The sequence below is a fragment of the Salvia miltiorrhiza genome, chromosome 5, assembly GCF_028751815.1.
Source record: "Salvia miltiorrhiza cultivar Shanhuang (shh) chromosome 5, IMPLAD_Smil_shh, whole genome shotgun sequence".
Classification (NCBI taxonomy): Eukaryota; Viridiplantae; Streptophyta; class Magnoliopsida; order Lamiales; family Lamiaceae; genus Salvia; species Salvia miltiorrhiza.
In genome coordinates, this window is record NC_080391.1 from 50,156,613 (window position 1) to 50,179,222 (window position 22,610).

The 22,610-nt window shown below is 35.1% G+C and overlaps 3 protein-coding genes across 25 annotated transcripts in view; 1 reads left to right on the top strand and 2 right to left on the bottom strand.

The window, feature by feature from the left end:
- The window catches only part of LOC130987205 (uncharacterized), a 698,101-nt gene that overhangs the window by 157,123 nt on the left and 518,368 nt on the right, over positions 1 to 22,610 (bottom strand). The window lies entirely within an intron of this gene.
- LOC130987217 (uncharacterized) lies at positions 4,194 to 7,088 on the top strand. 22 transcript variants are annotated; one of them, XR_009089601.1, is made up of 6 exons: positions 4,273 to 4,730; positions 5,246 to 5,290; positions 5,476 to 5,576; positions 5,768 to 5,876; positions 6,334 to 6,387; positions 6,805 to 7,088. XR_009089601.1 is itself a non-coding variant. In XM_057910873.1 (5 exons), exons 1-5 carry the CDS (start codon positions 4,596 to 4,598, stop codon positions 6,843 to 6,845), a joined length of 375 nt encoding a protein of 124 aa, XP_057766856.1. In that variant the 5' UTR covers positions 4,273 to 4,595; the 3' UTR covers positions 6,846 to 7,088. The 22 variants fall into 22 exon arrangements, 8 of the variants coding, with proteins under 8 accessions (XP_057766856.1, XP_057766858.1, XP_057766855.1 ...); XM_057910873.1 differs by lacking the exon at positions 5,768 to 5,876 and having other exon boundaries at positions 5,476 to 5,573; positions 6,332 to 6,387; XM_057910875.1 differs by lacking the exon at positions 6,805 to 7,088 and having other exon boundaries at positions 6,334 to 6,514.
- On the bottom strand, positions 17,607 to 21,609 carry LOC130987195 (trihelix transcription factor GT-3b-like). The gene is made up of 2 exons (XM_057910843.1): positions 21,080 to 21,609; positions 17,607 to 18,475 (listed from the first exon to the last, which is right to left on the bottom strand). Exons 1-2 carry the CDS (start codon positions 21,431 to 21,433, stop codon positions 17,867 to 17,869), a joined length of 963 nt encoding a protein of 320 aa, XP_057766826.1. The 5' UTR covers positions 21,434 to 21,609; the 3' UTR covers positions 17,607 to 17,866.

A 22,610-nucleotide genomic window follows, 5' to 3' on the forward strand; every position in this document is an offset into this window, starting at 1 on the left:
AAAGGAGTTGCCCGAGAAAATATTCCACACTACTCGGAGAAAATTTTGCATTATAGTAAACATGTGGAAATTGTGAAAAATTAGTGAAAATATATTTTTTCTTTCCTTTTTTCAACGAAGTAAACGCACCCTAAAGTGTTAGAATTATGCCTGATTGTGATATCTTGTGATATGAATTTTATATTCTTTTGTGATGTTATGTTTGCGTATAGTTTTGGTTGTTTTGATGCAAGTTTGAGTGTTTTGGAAGCCTAGCATGGATAATGAAGGTTTAATGTTCGAGTTTCAAGTGTTATGGACGCGAGAATCGAGAAAATGAGCTCGAAACGCTCGAAAAATCAGAAAATCGAACGAAGCGGCGAAGGGCGGCGACTGCGGGGTGAATTGTTGCTGATAGAGGAAAGTTTGTAAAGGTGACGGCAACTAGCATGGCGATCGCTGGAATTTCAGCATCTGTGGCGGGGTGTTCGACGACAGTCGCATGAAGCAGGGGCAGATCTACATGGGTGCAAGGGGGTACAACTGTACCCCCAATTTTTTTTTTACTATATATATAATACAAAAAAAATATAATACAATATTTTAATAATTATAATATCCACGTTAATTGTTTAACACTTTACAGTTATTTGTTCAATTAGTTTGTTAAGTTTGTGTTATTTTTGTCTTATTTTCATTTCTAATTAATAAATTTTTAATATTGAATTTGAGTCAATCCTCGAGTTAAAGTAAATTATGAACTATCAATAATGAAATTAGTTTTTTTTTAAGATAAAACAATTTTTCAAAAAACGTATTAGAAGTAGGTCTTTATATGCTTTTAATGTACTTGTCATTCAATTAAAATTGCGAACAACTATTTACTACTCCCTCCGTTCCAACGAAAGCGGTGCGTATTCCTTTTTGAGCCGTCCCAACGAAAGTGGTGCATTTCCTTTTTTGATAATAATTTTACACTACAAACAATGTGGCCTCACACACCTTTATACATTTTTACACTACAATTTTATTCTCTTTAAATCCCGTATCAAAAAGAAGTGCGCCGTTTTCGTTGGGACGGAGGGAGTATATTAAGTGACTGATTCTAATTCTAAACCCATTAATATTCTAGTTGGATATAAAAATTAATTGACGGAATGCTTAAAATTTTTTGGCTCGGGAGCTTCCGCCCCCGAACCCCCGTATAGATATTTTCAAACGTCGTACTTCAATAAAATTCGTCCCCCCTAATAACAAATCCTGGATCTGCCACTGGCGTGAAGAGGAATTTTTGTGTTGTTGGCGGCGATCGTCGCCTGGGTCACCGCATGCCCGTGTTTTCTTATTTTTTATGCGTTTTTGATGTATTTTTCGTCTTTTAGACTGATGTTACTCTAAGCCCTATAAATAGATCTCATTATTGACCTATTGAGATGTCCAAACTCATATTTTCAGTTTCATAACCTTAGAACCGTATTGGTTTCATAGATTGAATTTATTTTCCACGAGACTTCAAGATTCAAGCTGTTTATTCATGATTATTTCTGAATTTTTTCTAGTTTATTTATTTTGGTTTTTTACTATTACTTTATTTTTAATTATGTTTTTATTTTCTTTTGCTATGTCTAGCTAGTTCGTTTATCTGATTTTAAGGTTTGTAAATAGTTGATTGAATTTATGTGATTGACTTGTTGATACATTTTTGCCATCTAGTATTTGATTCATAATTTCTAGTGCTTGATTTCGAGTGAATTAACAGATCAATAATTTGCATGTTTAGCTATTCGGTTTGAGACCTATTGGAGATAATTGTTTAGCGGATTCAGGAATGTGTGATATAATTTTAACCTTGAGACCTGGCAGAGATAGATGGATAATAGGGAGCTATTCTTATGTACTTTTGGGAGTTAGTGTATTTGTTTGGTCCCGGAGGGTCATTGAACTGGTGTATGGGGGGATACACCAGTAGGCCATTTTTCGAAAATCTTTTGTAAGATTGGAGTGAGTATCAACTGATACTAGAAGAAGTGGACTGAAGTCAACAGTCAAAGAAAGTTTCAGTTAAAACATGAGTGTAGACTAATACTGAAGTAACTTCAATATTTTGATTTCAGTTAGGCACAGAGCTTTAACTGAAAATCCACGTAAGGTTTCAGTCTAGATTTTGAAATCAAACTTTGAAAGCAGTGAAAGGGCTGAGTCGCAATTTTGGCTGAGGTTCAGCTTGAGTGTTTGAATCGGTGAAGATTGAAGATGATCATCGAGCTCTATTTATAGGCGAAGTCTTGAATAATTCCGTTGGCAAGATGGTCTTCAAGAATTTGGCCGTTATGAGATAGATTTGAATTTTGGCTGAGGTTTCAATCTTCGAGGTTCCTGATTTGGTGAGGAATGGCGTCTCTAGGTACAGGAGCATGGTACCTCTGAAAAGTTAGCACAAAAAAGGAATGCTATGCTTAGGAAATGACGATCTTCAATATCTTTGCATTTAATGCGGCTGTACTTGGTGTGTACATGGCTTCCTTTTAACTTAGGGTCTTCAGTCCGAGGATGAATATCAACTGATACTTGACTTAAGTATCAGTCCGCTAATTCCACGTGGCCAGCATTAGTTATTCAGTCATAACTGAATCTTCAGTGAAATCTTTGTCCATTAAATACTTTAGTATTTGACTTTAGACTTTTCAGTTATGATCTTCAGTCGAATCAGTCCTTCAATCTTCCGTCCACCGATCTTCAGTCTTCAGGTCTTCAGTCTAACTAGATAACTGAACTCTGAATACTTGAGTTCAAAAAGTTCTAGTCTATTATAGGAAAATCTAAGAGTTTGGTATCATCAAAACTAGGGTAAGGATATTTCATTAACTTCCCAATAGTATTTCTTCTTTATACTTACAGGTCATGCTGTCATAGATTACTCTGACGAGAATATATAGTGAGTTTTGTGAACTTTCATCAGGACATGATTAAATTGGTAATTAATATTAATATGTTAATTGTGTGAATTTAATTAACGAAATTACTTTTCCTAGGATCAGTCTTTTATTTATTTTATTTATTTATTTAATTTTATTTGTTATGTAATGAGTTTAGTATTTGTTCTCCACTATATTTTTGTGTTTGCCTGAATATTGCAGTAGTATTCATTAGGATTATTTGGAGTGTTTTCGATTATCGTCTCTGTGGATACAATACTCGGTTTATTATTTATACTACGATTACACCGTGTTAGTTATGCTATTTTTGTTGCTATTAAAACAGTGATGAGTATCGTGTACTAATAAGCATAGTACAATTTCTTAAAATAACAATAATTGTATATATAAATAAAAAACAGTACCCTTTATATTTATGTAACAGTTAAGAAAGTGAGTTCATGATCCAAATATATTGTATCCAAATCTTATCCAGTCTTCAAATTAAGTTCATTCATATAATTTTCTTAGTGCGATTAAGTTCATCTATTACAAAAATCACATTTATCCAAGACAAATCCTCAATATCAATCAACTTAAAATTTATATATGAAGAAAATGTAAAGTTTATATATCAATATAATATTTTGAGTCAAATGTGCTATATATAACCTATGGTTAGCTAATATCAAGATCCGTGCACGAAAAAGGTTAATAAATACTCATAATTTTTGTCACGGGATCATAATATGCGTGGCAAAATCACCAATCAATTTTTTTTTACACTAAATCACCAATCAATTAGGTAACGACTAAGATAAATGATACCATATGATAAGAAAATTAGGGTCTCATTGTGCGATTGTTGGAATAATAATAAACTTCATCGCTCCCTCAAAAAAATAAAAAATAAATAAGTAAAACTTCATTGTGTTTCAAATAAATAAGGCACATTAATATACTATAGGAGGCACTACAATTAGATTCTGTGTGTCATTGTGTGAAAAGTGGTAGTGATCAATAATTTATTTGGCTTTATCTAGGAGTTTTATAATTTGATATCAATAAGTATAACTTTACATTTTACAAACTTAGGTATTATTTTATGCTCTCTTTAAATATAATTGTCGAACAATTTCATGCTCGTAAACTGACTTTTACCATACTACACAAGCATCATAATCTAGTCGTAGACTTGTATCAATTATACAATACGATTAGTGATTCTTGTCTTCTCCTTAATCCGAGGTCCCGCGTGGCATGTCTAAGAATTCATTATTTTAAATTCCTGTAATTCTAGAGCCTCTAACTCAATTCTCTATCGCTGACGTGGCAATATAATTCCACGTAACCTATATTTTATATATACATTATTTTATTTATTATTACATCACATTACACGTTTTCACCATTCTCCTCTACTCTCATTTCCATTGATTTCACCATTCTCCTCTCCTCCACCAGATATCCTTCCACCTTCTCCGATGTCAGCGATATTTCCATCCCCCGGTGATCTGCCCTCCCGGCGATTCCACCCACCGGCACATAACACAAAAATCCCCCGTCTCAAATCGACAGCTTCTCCACTCAAGTGGATCACTCATAGGATTTCCTCCCTTCCCCATCAGAATCTTAAACCCTAATCCATGGCGCTTTCAAAAGAAGAGTCTGCATCATCGTTGTCATCGATTAAGCTCGGTAATGAAATCGAGGGGTAACGAAATTTGTTCCGATCTGCCTCCCCACTCCACCAATTTCTTCGTTCTGCCTCCCGCCGCGATTCGCTTTGCCGCGCCGGCCACCGTCGAGATCGACACAGTCCGCCGCCTCGCTATGGTAAGTATTCAATTAGGAAAGATTATATTTGACTATGATTAGTACTCAATTTTAGAATAATGAAATTTTGGAAAGATTTACCAATCGATCAATAATCCACCAATTTTTAGGGTTTAGATTTAACAATGGAAAATTATTATGTTAGGAAAGATTACATTTTATTATGATTAGTACTAAATTTTAGAAATATAAAAATTTGGAAAGATTTTCCTATCGATTAATAATCAGCAAATTCTTAGGGTTTAGGTTTAACAATGGAAACTTTATAACCTACATTTTAGCTATAAATTCATTAGCTTGAATGAGAAATTTTATTGCACATTGAGTTTTACAGCAACACATTCTACTGTCTTCTTGCTTATTGCTCTTTTTGTTTATTTCTCAAGGTATACATTATATCAATTTTATCTAGGATAATGGTGTGTTTTGTATTAACAAATCATCTATATTAGCCAATATATACACTGCTTATGTCTGCTCTATGCTCTATTGCAGTTTTGACTTGCGATGCTTAGGTATTTTGGGTTCACCCGTCTGCACTAGAAAGCGAAAATGAAAAGGTATGTACACATTTGTTCTTCAAGAAAATCTATATTAGTATATATTGTCTCAAACGAGACACGTAAATGTATATGTTCTTCTGTTGTGTGGTGGCAGTGGCTTATTTGAATTTTATATTTTTATATTTTGAATTTTGGAATTGCTATGAGGATTTTGTAATTTTGCTTTCGTATGATGGTTAAAGTTGTTCGTTATTGCTAAGTATGGTCTTTCATCAAAGGATATCATCCAAAACGACCATTGTCGTCACCGGGCGCAGTCGCCATTGAAGACAGCTGAGATAGGGTACTTATACGTTCTAACTTCTAATCATATAGGCTTGGGATAATGTAAAGAGAAGAATGAATCATATATGTATTAGATAATCTAATCAATGTTTGGCATCATAAAATATTTTAGTTTTTGAAAGTTGCTCATTTTTCGTGTCCTCCATGTGGGTAGATAAAAGTTGAGCAATGTCTTGGTTATGCTTTCAGGCTGCTGGAATCCAGTTGGAGTGTGATCCTCACTTTTGGATCTCTCTCTCCAGTTGGATTGTGTTAGCAAGAAGGCATGAATAATATGATTGGAAAACTATGGGAAAGGGTAAAACAAATGGAGTATTTGGTTATCAAAGTCTGTCTTTGTGTTTTGTGACTTTTCACTTGATAGATATTACGTATGGCTTAAAATGGAGTAAAACCATTGTATAGTTATTGATTGTGCTGAAAATTTTCCACATAAACGAGCCAAGATGTTACGTATGGCTTTGTCTTTGCCATTTCCTTCTAATATGTTTAATCCCGATGGCGAACACACTGTTGGAGATAGGAAAAATGCATATGGAGTGATAGTTCCTATATCCTTAACTGTCTTCTATGTTTGTTGTTTCACTGAACTTTGGGTTACAAAAATGATTATAGTTTGCTTGGGGCGGAATTATTTTAGTTGTTATATTGTGATGTAGTATTTCACAATAGAGGTCTATATTTATAGGTGTTTTGAGTTATATAATTAATTCATGTAGATTAAATTATAGTATTATTGTTTTTCTTTGACGCAGAAAGACAACGTTGTTCGGGTGACAGATTGTCTCTAACATTCTCTGGAATCGCAAGTGAGAATTTTTTTAATTTATGTTGTGTGTTCTTCTTTTGCTTTTTAATGTAATTGTTGATTACTTTGATTCTTCACACTTCTATCATTCATACATTTGAAACTATTAATGCAGTTAAGTTCATCTAGCATATAGTCTTTGAGCGTTGTTAATTGCTATAAGCAATCGTTCCTTTCTATTATATTGTGTAAAAACAAATAAGCTCATTGTTTAGACGGGAATCATTTAATGTTATAATTTATAGAAAAAAAAATCGTGAATCATTTAATGCTTTTGTATCTTCTTGGTGAATCCGATCCTCATGCCAAGCTTAGAGATTATTGTTTTTCATATTATAGTTTTTAATGTTTCTGAATATATGAATTTATGCTTCATGTACTTGCTTTGATATTTTTTTATTTTGATTTTGATTTGAAGGTATTATGTTGCTTTATGTGGTTCTGCTATGTTCGGCATAGGAGTGGCGCCTTGCAAATCTGTAATGGGCCATCGTTCTTTGCTCTGTGCTCCTTTTTTTTTAGAATGCTATGTGCTATTTAACTCAAAATGCAGTAATTTTTTGTTCTAGGCCTGAAAATGTAATCGGGATTGAGCTGATACATCTTTGCAAAAGCCCATTTTTTAAACAAATAAAATAATTATATTTGTAAATTTATTCTTTCCACAAAATGGGGTTATAAAGAAGTATCATTTTTATGGTTGTTTTTATTAAATAATTTTTACATAATGCATTGTTTTATATTATGTGATATGCACTATGTCAAGTAATTATTTTGAAAATTTTGAAGTTTATTTTGTATTTTTCAAATATTTATTTCGCTAAGTGATATTTGAGTGGATGAAAGTTCTCTTTATATAGTTTCTTCATTTAAGTTTGAAAAATATTTATAATTTGTAAATATATTATAAAATAATTTCACATATTTTTTTCTTATAAATTATAACATCAAATAGCTTTCGTTGAATTTCGACGGGTTACATACTAGAGTGGATATGCTTATTTTTATTATATGATAAAAGTCCTCTTTAATATACGTTTTTATCTTAGTTTGATGTGTAATATAGACCTATGTCATGTTTTTTTTTTTTTGACTTGGGGGAGTTGGGGTTAACACTTATTTTATTAAAAAATATTCATAATTTATAAATAATTATAAAATAATTTCTTTCTTATAAATTATAACATCAAATAATACCCGTCGAAATTCGACGGGTTACACACTAGTTCATCATATTTATAACTCAATTCCTCTCATTAATTCCCAACTAAATAAATAAAAAAAAGGTTTAGTTAATTCTAGCAAAATTCAAATTCAAATATATACTAATAGGTAAAATACTCATCATTAATTGATAAATCAATAAATGATATTGAAAATTTAAAAAAAAATACATGATATTAAAAAATAGGATACTCAATAAATAACAAGATATTATTCTATTTAAATAAATACAAGCAAACATTCTATAACGCGTAAAAGTATTAAGTTTAATAAAAGTCTGATTCATTTTATGAAATTAAAAGTATCATGGCATTGGAATCAAATTCAAAATCATGAGTAAAGTATCTACATACAATTAGTCTTTACGATTTCTATGATCTCGCCAGAGAAATGGGTCACCAGCGGAATGGTGATTTCGCTGCTCTGGATTTGATTTCTCTGGCAATGCTGTTCACGACTCTGGACTTGATTCCTCTGAACTTGATTTCTCTGGTAAAGCATTTCGCTGCTCTGGCATATTGATTCCTCTGGCGTATTGATTTCTCTGCTCTGTCGTTCGATTCCTCTGACTGGTAAAATACGCACGGGTGTTTAGTCTATAGCTGAGGGATCAGTTTGTAAATATGCAAGAGTTAAGGGAGTTCAGTTTTAGGTTAGTTACAACAGTTCCAACGGATCTGTTCCTTCATTCCAGAAGTCGGCGCGTAGCTCAAATCTTCTCAACTGCTATTTCTTCTGTTTAAATACCTAGATTAGTTGTGAGTCGTAGCTTAAGAATTTTCATTACTGTAAACTAGTTGAGAGTGAGGAATTATAGCAATCTTGATATATTTGTAGGCTATACACTTCTTCTAGTGTTGAGTGTTCTCAATTGTAATTGTAAAGTTCTTGAGTGTTCATAGTGAAATAGAATTGATTGTTTCCTGCACCGTGGATGTAGGGTTGAAAAATCCGAACCACGTAAATCGCCTTCGTGTTATTTTCTTTTATGTTCTTGCTGCGTTGATTGTGTTCCCGAACAATTCCACAACAAGTGGCGCCGTCTGTGGGAAACGGAAGATCGACGCACACCAACTGTTCGAGATTTGAATCGGAGGAAATCTGAATCGGAGGAGTTCTTGATCGGTGGAGGAATCGCCATTCTTTTCACTACCAAATGTCGATTGCTAAATTCGACACCGAGAAATTCACAGGGAATAATGATTTCTCCCTGTGGAGAATGAAGATGAGGGTCGTTCTCATTCAACAGGGCCTTGATGATGTTCTGACCCAAGAAAAGGCACCTAAAGAAGGAGATGGGAAGGCGAAGTTCGCTGAAATGCAAAAGAAGGCTCATAGCACTATCATCCTACATCTGGGAGATAAAGTGCTGAGAGAAGTGTCAAAAGAAGACACTGCAGCTGCAGTATGGGCTAAACTGGAGAGCCTCTACATGACCAAGTCTTTGGCTAATCGGCTCTTCTTGAAGAAGAGGCTGTATTCCTTTAGAGTTTCAGAGGAGAAGAATCTATCTGATCAACTGGATGAATTCAATAAAGCCGTTGATGATTTGGCTGATATTGATGTAAAGCTAGAAGATGAAGACAAGGCAATCCAGCTCCTGAGTGCCCTGCCCAAATCCTATGACAACATGAGGGATGCCATGCTGTATGGGAGGGAGACTGCTATCTCCCTGGATGAAGTCATGAATGCCTTGAAATCTAGGGAGTTGCAAAAAAGCATCTGATGTCAGGCAAGAAACCGCAAGTGAAAGCCTCAATGTCAAAGCAAAGTCCAACAAAGGAAAATTCAAGAAACCTTTCAAAGAAAAGAAGGGAGGATTAGGGAAGAAGGAGGATGATGAGAAGGAAAACAAGAAGTGCCACTTCTGCAAGAAGCTAGGGCATATCAAGAAAGACTGCTACAGCTGGAAAAGAAAACAAGCTCAAAAAGGCTCATCAGACACTGCCGACCTTGCTGAAAATATCTAAGAAGCTGAAGCTTTAAACATCACATCTTCTAAAACTGAGAATAGTTGGATATTAGATTCAGGGTGTTCTTTCCATATGTGTCCTAACTTGAATTGGTTTGTTGATTTGCAGATGAAGGACCTGGGATCTGTAGTTTTGGGGAACAACCAAGTCTGCCCTGTCAGAGGCATTGGTGCAATCAAGTTAAAGCTACATGATAATTCTGTAAGGCTCCTAACTGAAGTTAGATATATTCCTAGTCTAAAAAGGAATTTGATATCCCTTGGATCACTACAAATGAAAGGCTATGAGTTTAAATCATGTGTTAATGATATATATGTTTTAAAGAAAGATAAAGTTGTGTTGAAAGGAACCAGAAAACAGACTTTGTATCATTTAGTTGTTGAAACTATTGTTGGTGAGTCAGAAATTGCCTCTACTTGTGATATTGAATTGTGGCATGAGAGACTGGGGCATGTTAGTGAAAAAGGGTTAATTGAACTAAAGAAACAGGGTATACTGAGTTTATCTGCTGATGAAAAACTGAACACTTGTGATGCATGTGAATTAAGTAAAAGCAAGAAACTCCCATATCCTGTTGGTAAACATGTCTCATCTGCACCTCTTCAATATGTTCATTGTGATCTGTGGGATCCATCCAAAACCACCACTATAGGTGGAGGTGTATATTTCATGTCTCTAATAGATGATTTTTCTAGGAAAGTCTGGGTTTACATTTTAAAACACAAGTCTGATGTCTTTGATAAATTTGTTGAGTGGTGTAGTGCTGTTGAGAATGAAAAGGGATGTAAGTTGAAATGTTTAAGGACTGATAATGGCTTAGAATTCACCTCTGGAAAATTTGAAGAATTTTGTAAAGAAAGGGGAATAAAAAGACATAAATCAGTACCTGGAAATCCTCAACAGAATGGGGTTGTAGAGAGAATGAATAGAACTCTCCTTGAGAGAGTTAGGTGTATGCTCTCTAGCTCAGGTTTGCCACCTAAATTTTGGGGAGAAGCAGTCACCATTGCTGCTTACCTTATAAATAGATGCCCTTCTAGTGCTATTGATTTTAAAACTCCTGAAGAACTGTGAACTGGTAGGGCTGCTAATTACTCAAACTTGAGGAAATTTGGATGCTTAGCATATATGCATGTTAGGCAGGATAAGTTGGAACCCCGAGCATTGAAATGTGTTATGGTGGGATATCCAACAGGGGTTAAAGGGTATAGGCTCTGGTGCATAGAATCTGGAAAGGGAAACTCCTAGTCAGTAGAGATGTAGTGTTTAAAGAAAACATAATGCCTCTTAAGGAGCAATCTACTACTGAGTATACTGGTAGAGGAGTTGAAGTAAACACTGATAAAACTAGTGATAACACTTCTATTAATGATGTAGTGTCTAGAGTATCAAAAGTGACAGGTATAAAACAGGAAGAAGATGATCAACAAACGGCTAATACTGAGGACCTCAGTGAGTATCATCTAGCCAGAGACAGAGCTAGAAGAGTAATCAAACCTCCAGCCAGATACTCTGAAGCAGATCAAGTTAGCTTTGCTTTCTCAGCAGCTGAAGAGGTAAATTACAGAGAGCCTAAGTCTTATAAAGAAGCAATTCAGTGTTCTGAAAGCAAGCAATGGATCAAAGCTATGGAGGAGGAAATAGAGTCTTTATTGAAAAATAAGACTTGGATCTTGGTGGACAGACCTAAGAACCAGAAATGTGTAACATGTAGATGGTTATACCAGAAAAAGGTGGAGGTTCACAAAGGCATTGAGGTAATCAGGTATAAAGCAAGGTTAGTTGCTAGAGGTTTCTCTCAGCAAGAAGGTATAGATTTTAATGAAATCTTTTCTCCTATTGTTAAACACTGTTCTATTAGACTTATACTTGCTCTAACTGCACACCTAGATTTAGAATTGCAACAGATGGATGTTAAAACAGCTTTTCTAAATGGTGAGTTAGAGGAAACTATATACATGAATTAACCAGATGGATTTGAAGTAGCTGGCTGTGAAGGTCAGGTATGTCTCTTGAAAAAGTCTTTGTATAGACTGAAGCAAAGTCCAAGACAGTGGAATAAAAGGTTTGATGAATTCATGATAAGTATAGGTTTCAAGAGAACGTTGCATGATAGATGTGTATACTTGAAAGAAGTTGCTGAGTCTGTGGTTGTTTATTTACTCTTGTATGTTGATGATATGCTTATTGCTAGTAGTTCTAGTAATGAAATTGATAAAGTAAAGAAATCACTGAGTGCTGAATTTGATATGAAAGATCTAGGGACTGCTAGAAGAATTCTTGGTATGGATATCAAGAGAGATAGGAAAAATATGAAACTTATGCTTGTTCAATCTGATTATTTGAAGAAAGTATTGTTAAAATTCAATATGAACGAAGCAAAAGTTGCTCAGGTCCCTATAGCTCAACATATTCAATTGTCTAATAAGCAATGTACTGTTACTGTTGAAGAAATTAAAGACATGAGTGTTATTCCGTATGCAAATTTGGTAGGAAGCATCATGTATTCTATGCTTTGTACTCGGCCTGATTTGGCTTATGTTGTAAGTCTTGTAAGCAGGTACATGTCAAATCCTGGTAAGGCACACTGGGATGCTTTAAAAGGAGTATTAAGATACTTGAAAGCAACTATTAATAAAGGAATTATGTTTCAAGGTGGAGCCACTAATTTAGAACAAGTTTTAGTTGGCTTTACTGACTCAGGTTATGCAGGAAGTACAGATACAAGGAAGTCCCAATCTGGATATGTATTTACACTTTATGGAACAGCAGTGAGCTGGAAATCTACACTACAATCTGTGGTAGCTCTTTCCACTACAGAAGCTGAATTTATTGTTGTTACAGAAGCAGTGAAAGAAGGTATATGGCTGAGAGGTATGCTATCTGAGTTAGGCATTAGTCAGCAGGTTGTCTCTATTCTTTGTGATAATCAAAGTGCCATTCATCTTGTTAAACATCAATCTTTTCATGAGAGGTCTAAGCATATAGATGTTAAATTTCATTTTGTGAGAGATTTGGTTGAAAAAGGTGATGTGGTAGTCAAGAAAGTTTCAACTGATGATAATGCGGCAGATGTGCTTACTAAAGCATTACCAACTGTTAAGTTCCAAAAGTGTTGTTCGTTGATTGGTATGAGCTCTCTTGAGGAGAGCAAGGTGTTTGTCTAATCCATGCAGGTAGCTCGGTGAATTCTAATTGTATTAGATAAGGTGGAGAATTGTGAGTAAAGTATCTACATACAATTAGTCTTTACGATTTCTATGATCTCGCCAGAGAAATGGGTCACCAGCGGAATGGTGATTTCGCTGCTCTGGATTTGATTTCTCTGGCAATGCTGTTCACGACTCTGGACTTGATTCATCTGAACCTGATTTCTCTGGTAAAGCATTTCGCTGCTCTGGCATATTGATTCCTCTGGCGTATTGATTTCTCTGCTCTGTCGTTCGATTCCTCTGACTGGTAAAATACGCACGGGTGTTTAGTCTATAGCTGAGGGATCAGTTTATAAATATGCAAGAGTTAAGGGAGTTCAGTTTTAGGTTAGTTACAACAGTTCCAACGGATCTGTTCCTTCATTCCAGAAGTCGGCGCGTAGCTCAAATCTTCTCAACTGCTATTTCTTCTGTTTAAATACCTAGATTAGTTGTGAGTCGTAGCTTAAGAATTTTCATTACTGTAAACTAGTTGAGAGTGAGGAATTATAGCAATCTTGATAGATTTGTAGGCTATACACTTCTTCTAGTGTTGAGTGTTCTCAATTGTAATTGTAAAGTTCTTGAGTGTTCATAGTGAAATAGAATTGATTGTTTCTGCACCGTGGATGTAGGGTTGAAAAATCTGAACCACGTAAATCGCCTTCGTGTTCTTTTCTTTTATGTTCTTGCTGCGTTGATTGTGTTCCCGAACAATTCCACAACAAAAATGCATACATTTTAGTTAATAAATTTATAATAAAATTTAAGAAAATTCTAATTGAACCTAACTCCAACATCTCTAAAAATATATCAACTAGTTTACAATTAAGATGCGTTCACTTTGACGGATGAGAAAAATAGGGATAACAAAAATTTATGCTTCACATTTTACACAAAATAGAAGTTCACTATTTTTCCTTCCTTATTTTCACTTCAAGGTGAATAATATTATCCCACCAAAATCTTATTTTCACTTCAAGGAATTGAAGTGAAAATAAGGAAGAAAAAATGACGAACTTCTCATTTGTGTAAAATGTGAAAAAATAAAAGAGGTATTTAAAGGCATAAATTTTTATAAAACAATAGGGCCGGATGACCCTATTCAACATACAACATCAAATTTTGTCCACCATTTGAAAAAACATAAATTTTGGCCATTTTTTGTATGTCATGACTATTCTACCATTCTCTCTCTCTCTCTCTCTCTCCTCTCTCTCTCTCTCTCTCTCTCTCTCTCTCTCTCTCTCTCCAGCGGGCAGCGGCTGCCGCTCTCTCCTCTCTCTTTCTCATCTCCCTTCTCTTTCTTTCCAGCGCGCCGCTTGGGCAGAATTCATCGGAGTAGAGGATGAGGCGACGGCGGTGGAGGAGATCCTCCATCTCTCTCTCTCTCTTTCCAGCGGCTGCCGCTCTCTCCTCTCTCTTTCTCATTTCCCTCTCCCTCTCTCCAGCGCGCCACTTGGGCAGAATTCGTCGGAGTAGAGAATGAGGCGGCGGCGGTGGAGGAGATCCGGTCCTCTGAAATCGGCGGCGTGGAGGAGGGACTGGTCAGGTGGCGGAGGATGAGGCGGCGGCGGCGGCGGATCCGATCTGATGAAGCGGCGGTGGATCTGATCTGATCGTTGCGCTGCCTCCTCCATCGGCAGATCTGATCTCCGCCTCCTTCGATCTCAGCCATCGGTAGATCTGATCTGATCTGTATTTGTGCTGCACGTATGGCACTATTAGTGCCATAAGTGCCATCTTCCCCCTAGGGTTTAGATATTCCATTTAGGGTTTAGATTATCCATTTGGGGTTTAGATGTTCCATTTAGGGTTTGGATTATCCATTTAGGGTTTAAATGATGTTGTTGTTTCTGTATTTGTGCTACACGTATGGCACTATTAGTGTCATAAGTGTCAAAATGACCATTTTACTTAGTTTTAATTTTGAATTTCCGTTGGCACTTATGGCACTAAATAGTGCCATAAATGCCAAAATGACTATTTTACTTGGTTTTATTTTGGATTTCCATAAGTGCCAACGGAAATTCAAAATAAAACCAAAGTAAAATCTTGGCACTTATGGCAAATAGTGTCATAAGTGCCTAACCCGACTCGGCACGCGACCCGCGTGCCTGATCCTACCTGGTCCGCCTCATTAAGGGTAAAAACGTCAAAATCAATAAAAATTGTCAAATTTTGTGTTTTTTCAATGTGTGGCCATAAATTGTGTTTTATGCTTTATTTTAGCTACTTCTAAATTTTACTCAATTTTTATTATCCCTCTTTTTCACATCCGTCAACACGGAACGCACGTTAGAGTTGTGAAGGTCGCTCCGACCCAATCCAAATTTAAATCAAATTAATTCAAATCCAAAAATTATACTGGTAGTAACATAAATTATAAAAATGGACCCAACACAAATTTCTTTTTCTCCATAACTCTAATAGCTGCGAAATGACAATCCTATCCCTAGAGCGATTTTAAGTTTAATCTCTTTTGGTTTTGGCCTTTTATGGTGACGCTTTAATGATTGGTGGGGCCTGGGGGCATCCAAATAGAAAAGCCCCATCCCATCATCATCGCCACACGCACACGGCACACACTGAAGGTGTTTGATTAAACAAAGAGATGACGAGAGGGAAACAGAAGATCGAAGCTCAGAAAAAGAACGCCGACAAGAATCAGAAGGCCAAAGGCTCGCAGATCGAAGCCCGCGCCCTCGGCCTCCAAGTCGTTTGCCCCATTTGTCGAGTAATTTTCTCTCTTCACGCGCATTGCGATGTTGTTCATTTAATAATTCTATCTTCATTGCCTCAATTATGTGTCTACATGAAGATGATCTCTCTTTTCTTTTCTTTTTTTCTGTTTTTATTGGTTATTAATTGTGTTTGATAACTTCTGTAAATGAATTCGAACTGTGGGAATATTGCACCGCGCTGAAAGTGTGTTGGATCTAAATAAGCTTAAATGGGACGAATTGTGATTTGTAGCTAGTAATTTGGATAATGAGTTTCTTGTTTATGCATCAGTGTATAGCTTCGGATAGAATGAGGTGCTCTTTGATATCAAGGATAGTGATATGGAATCAATACCAAGTTTTTATAACATTTCATCTGTTTGGATTCTTCATTGAGATGGAGTTCATGTGAAATCTTGGATTATTAGGTTGGTCTTGTTAGGGCTACTTTTTAAATTCCACAATTTGAATTGCAGTCCGTTCTACTTTCGTAGTTTCTGTTTCCTTGTTTAGAGAAATTCACTGAAGATTAACTAAGTTGTGACCCTGTTTTTCTTCTAATCTTTTTTGACAGACTTTCCACTTCTGCATTAGTTTTCCACATACGTATATTAGCATGATGATGGGATAAATGGTCTAGGCATCCTACATTCCTTATTGCCATATGATTGCTTTTCCTATTCATATCATTACTTCTAAGACAGCATTTTCTCTTTTTAAAGTCCTCTTAGCCTCTTTTTACATGAGAAAACTTGCTTTCCTACGTAAAATTAAATTAACAGCTACAAAAGACTATAAATTCTATCTCATCCAACTTTTTAGTGCCTTTCACTTCAATATCATATGCTTAGGAAGCTCTTGGATATGCATTTTAACATAACCTCAAGGGTTTGGTTGAGAAAGAAGTGAAAGCGAAACCCTTCAGCATGCTGAAAGCATGTCTTGTGTGTTGGGCAGACCTCTTACAGATGAATGTTTCAGCATCATTGTAATTGCACTAGTGGTGGCCTATATGCCTTAAATACAACTGTATCTTATGTTGTATGATGTCGTACAACATAATGCACTGGTTATCTTGATATAAAAACCACAGAAGTGACAATGCAAGATACCTGCAAAGTTCAATGTGCTTTCATATGTTTCTTTTGAAGAAATTACTCTAAGGGAATATTTCCTGGTAATCATTTATTAACAGAAGTAGTTTTTTTGTATTACGCTGTAATTTCCCCAAGTACTTTTATTTTTGTACCCTTGTCTGGTACTGTAGTAACTCTGTTGTGGGTTCGAAAGGTACCCTCTTAATCCTCTCTTGTTCTAATATAAATGGCAGTATACCATGTTTGAGACATGTCGTTAAGTGTTTATCTGGTTTTGATAATATTATTTGCCATGTTTCCTTATCTGACAAGCCGTTGACAGTTTTCCTTAATTATGGTTCGAAATTGCAGGCCCAGCTAGCAAATCAGAATCAGCTTGTTGATCATTACGGCTCCAAGCACCCAAAAGAAAAGCCACCAAGCAACTCTGGATAACAGCTCTCGACTTTTAAAGTTTCGGGTTTCTTCAGCTCTTGTTCCTTGAGAAAAATGTAATATATCGATGATGATGAGTTCCCCTGTTCTGTTTATAAGAATGTAACTGAATTATCACCTCCCCTGCCATAGTGACTGCAAGGAAATCTACACATGAATAAATTGTACTCTCTGCTTTGGCTGGTTGGGCATTGTTAGTGATTTCTTGAATGGCACATCAGTTATGGTATGGTTCCAGAAATTGAACTTCTGCTTCATTAACTGAAGCTTAAATCTTACTAAAATGAGTGAGAGTGAACATCATGGTATGCTTTTGTACCAGGATGCTTATTCTTACTCGTTATAGATTTGAATTTTTGAAGTAGCTACAAAAATCCTCAAAAGATGCTAATGTGAATGAACATACCAGCAGATATGCAAATTTCTGCATAGTGAACTCCAGATGCACAATTCAACCTCCTGAATTATTGTAGCTATCAAATTCGCAGAATTCAAAATGACGCTTATGCAGTCTTGCAACGACAAGCATGGTCGCGCAAGGGCGTAAAACAGGAATTCAAAATCATCAATACACATGTACAGGAACAAAGATCGATATGCTGCCATAATATTCAAAACCTAACAGAGATTGATATGTTTCCAATAACCTAAAACATGTAGAAAACAAGAGAGCAGAGTTTCTATAACTGTAGTCTGTAGATAGCTAGAAAAGCAGTTCCTACCCAATGATTTATCTGATGTTTCTCTCTTTTTGACTGCCTGTGAATATATGATCCCATGATATAAGCAATTGAAAAATGGGATGTCAAACCGGAAGAAATTCGTCTAAGATCAATGCTAAGTAGTCTCCTCATGGATGAGCTTGTTCAACAGTGTTGTTAGCAAAGCATCCCTTTGTTCAGCTCGTCTCTCTTCTCTCAGTCTCCGCTCTTCTTCCCTCTCTCTCCAAGCTTGTTCCATCATCAGCCTCTCTTTTTCGAGAATCTCCATCTTCTGTTGCCATTCCTGCTCAAACCGCTCCCTCTCTTCAGCACGCTTCTCCATTGACGCCCTCCACTGCATATCGATTATCTGTTGCTGCTGCATGAAATTCCTCATTATCTCTCGAAGGCCAACCCTCTCATTCTTGTTCACATTTGCAACAGGCTGCGCTGGGTAGTCCTCCTCTCTTGTCTTTTGGCGTTTCTCTCTGCCAGCTTTTTGTTTTGGGACAGCACTTCCTTTCCCAGCCTGATGATCAACTTCAACCTCTTCTTCAGCTTCTTGCTTTTCTGTGAATTCTTCGTTGGATTGATCCTCTGAAGCATCGTTAAGCCTCCTTCCTTTGGCAACGACAGTCACAGCTTCGGCCTGAGATTGCTGCAGTCTGTTTGCCCTTGCAGTAAACACTGCATGCAGTTCATTGAAAAATGGTTGAACAGTATCCATATCAGATGGTTCTTGCCCCTGCATTATAGAAGAGCACCAAAGTATGAGAAACGTCTTCAAATCTTGACTAAAGAGGCCTGACAAAGTCTCCCTTGAATTTGGAAGATACATATCACTGCTTTATCGTTGTTGTTGTTCCTTTTTTCTTTTCTGCATGTGAAGTAGTAGTAGTAGTAGTGACTAACTCTTTCTCCTACGACAAGCACGTCGTTACCAAAAGAAGAAGAAATGAATTCACACAAGAAATAAATAAGAACCTTACATGCTGTATACAATCAATAGTCTAAAGAATAGCTTAAACTGGATTTACTCAACACTTGCCACATGAATGAGTGCTCACTTTCAAGATCCAAATCATTTTGAAGACATAGGTAAGCAAATGATAGCCGCATGAGGTTTATTCGAAGAGAAAAAAATAAATTAGTTAACTAGGCGTATGCATAATTCAGAGAAATCTAGGAAATCGTATAAAAAATTGGGCAGTTAATAAAGAGGTAAGAAATTCGGGATGACTCCATACACGTGTTCAAGTCTAATAGTTTAATTTGAATAAAATCAAACTAAAACATTGTAGCCTAAAATTGTTTCTCAGATTTTATTTAATGCATATACTTTCATATATATTTAGTTTAGGTTGCTACATCTTATCTCAAATGTCATTTATTAGATAAACATGTCATGCTGCACCATTTAGATGGACATAATTAGTGTGTAACTTGAAATATGCAACCCTGTTCTACATTTCAGTAAATAGTTTATTTCTCATTTATTCTTAAACATGCACTTCAATAAACTTTATAACTCAAATTCAATATTCCCCATTTAATTTTGTGGCGAAAGATTTACTTCCATAGAAGCAAGTGAGCCAAACCTTTTCAAATCTGTTGCACAAATTCTTCGAATTCACTATTTATATGGTCAAATTTATCATTTAATCGAGCAATTGCAGGAGTATTTCTCTACCAATCTTTAACAGCATTTTTCTCTTGACGAGCTAAATTTAACATAAAATGTTGTTATTCACTATCAAGAACCTATCCAAGCTACATGAAGGTATGCTCATAGACTTTTGTGGCATTTTCTTTAAATTGTCTCCAAATAAACTTATAATGGTCTTATAGTGTTTTTTTTTTTTTTTGAAACCATAATGGTCTTATAGTTAAATAGAAATTTCACTCTAATTACAACGAAAGAATGTGCAACAAAAGATGATAGCAAACCATCCAAACTAATAGTATTTTGATAATGGAAACCATAAAAAAATCACGTGAACAAATAGCACACGAAAACCAGAAAATCTAACCGATAAGCTTGACTACACTATCATCAATGCAAGCCAGTCAGGACTATAGAATCAGCCTGGCACATTTAAAAGTCATAAATCCGTCATATGGAGAAGAACCAAAATTAAATCCGAACCCTATCTCCACGACTTTCACTCACGCGGCCTACTCATTATGACATATAACAAGAATCATTGAAATCAGGAGGTTTCACACATTAGGACAAGATGTGACAACTCAGACAAATTTTGAAAAAACAAGTCAACACAAAAATCATATCTTGAAGAAGCCACAGACCAAAAAGATAGCAAGTGACATGCCTCTATATTCATTAGATGCGTATAGGTTTCACTTATCCCCATCAGCAAGAAAGAGGACAATGCATGAGCTAGAATTAGTTTAATGTCCATAAAGTTTATCACAGCAAGAGCAATATCTCTAGCACTGCTCGGCATTCACTAAATCGACCAGGAAGTTACTAATTACGCCAGTTTGACAAAATTCGCCAAAATCAGGACTGAAGAAGTCACAGGTCAGAAAATAAACACGTGGAGTGCCTCCACTGAAAGCAACTATCTCTAGCATTTAAAAGGACAGCGCAGGAACTACTAAAAATTGGATTTCCATCAAATTTTATCATGGCAAAAGCAACTATCTCTAGCATTTAAAAGGACAGCGCAGGAACTACTAAAAATTCGATTTCCACCAAATTTTTATCATGGCAAAAGAAATTATCTCTAGCATTTAATAGGACAGCGCATGAATTACTAAAAGTTCTATCTCCATCAAATTGTATCATGGCAAAAGCAACTATCTCTAGCATTTAAAAAGACAGCGCAGAGGAACTACTAAATATTCGATTTCCATCAAATTTTATCATGGCAAAAGCAACTATCTCTAGCATTTAAAAAGACAGCGCAGGAACTAAGTAAAAATTCGATTTTTCCATCAAATTTTATCATGGCAAAAGCAACCCTCTCTAGCATGTAAAAGCACAAAACCTCAGGCCATGAATTAGATTATTAGATAGAATCCTCATTGCATTGCCAGAGTTCAAACATCAAACAACCTCACAAGAAGAAAAAAAAATGACCTTGACATAAACCAATAAATTGCCCAATTCAATCAAGAATAACATGATTACAACTTTAGAAACCGAATCCCTACATCATCTGATTCATAAACATGAAGTGCAACCAACATGAAATCAATAATGAATATATCAATTTTGTTATTCAAAGAGTGACAAATCAAGAAATCATCAGAAACAAGTAACGCATGGATACATAGATATCTTGATCAATTTTGAAGTAAGTGAAGTGTAGATAGAGATATATACCTTGTATCTACTAACAAGATTTTTCCACTTCCATTTGCACTGATCAGCAGTCCTCCAGTAACCCTTGTCCCTCATCCTGTGTGCAACCATTTCCCACAAATTCCGGTTCCTCTGGGGCGCCGTGAAGCCCCATTCAACCTGAGCCCTCATTTCAATCAAGTCCCTCGTTTCTTGGTTGCTCCAATGCGGCAGCCTCTCGTCTCTCCTCGGGAACTCATCATCGAAAGGTGGCGGAAGGGGGATCATAAGCTGGTGGTGGTAAGTAATGGTGGGAGTTCCTGCGCCGGCGCCGGCGCTGCTGCTGCTTGGGAGGAGGCGGAGGTGGCTGCTGACATCTCCAGCGGTGCCGTACATGGTGACTTTTTTGAGGATTTTAAGGTTTTATCAGTGAAGAAATCTAGTGTACTACTACCATGTTTTTATTGCGGTTTTGGACTCCAATTTTCGACTTCACCAAACACACTCTCTTTCTTTTTTTTTTTCTTTTTTTAATTGCATTTATGATTTTTGGAAAAAGGAATGAATGTTTTTGGGTGTTTTGACTTTCTTACCGATGGTTAATTTATCAACTAGCATTTATATCCCGTGCAATGCACGGGAAAACATTCTTAATTTTTATATTTATATAAAATTAATATTAATTTAATTATTATATTTATAAATATAATAAAAAAATTAATTTTAATTGAATATTGAAAAAATAAAAAATCACAATTATAAAATTTGATATTATGAAAAATAAAAACAAAAACAAAAAAAATAAGTTAAAAAAATTAAATATAAAATACTAATTAAAAAGAATTTAAAATATATTTATTCAAAAAATATGAGAGAGGAGAGAGAAATTCATAAAACTTTAATATTCAAACAAATTTAATTTTTACATTTTAAATCAAATATTTTAATGAAATATAGTATCATATTAAAGCTCTTATCGTGATCTTTAATTTGATATGCATATTAAATATTTTATAATTAATCGAATTTCACAATTTTGGAAAGAAATGTAACAACAAATAAGAAGTTAAAGAAAATGAAAATAAAAGAAAAAATATATAGTTTAAACATAAACTTTCAATTTTATTATAACTACAAACTCAATTTTGAAATTGATTTCAAATTGAAAACTTCCCTTTTTAATATAGTATAGATAGATCTATGCAATTATATCGTGGTCATCCGAAAATCAGTATTTAATTTATTCTTTTAGGTAAAATAGGATTTAATTATTTTATTATATATTATATTATATTATATTTTTTTATAAAAAAGATATGCTTTCATTTGTTAAGAAAATTAAAAATTTATAAAAGAATTATAAAAAACTACAATATGAAGAATATAGTAAAATAACTAATTCTTTTTTATTTCAAAAGATAAATCAAAATTTTCGAAATTTAGCTAGTCACAATGTGACTATTTAGCATCACTCTTAATTTAGTGGAGAAAAAAAATGAGGGGAAGGTTTATAAGAACAATAAATAATGTAGATCTCAAAGAGTGGTTTTATACGGTCATATTATAATTAACT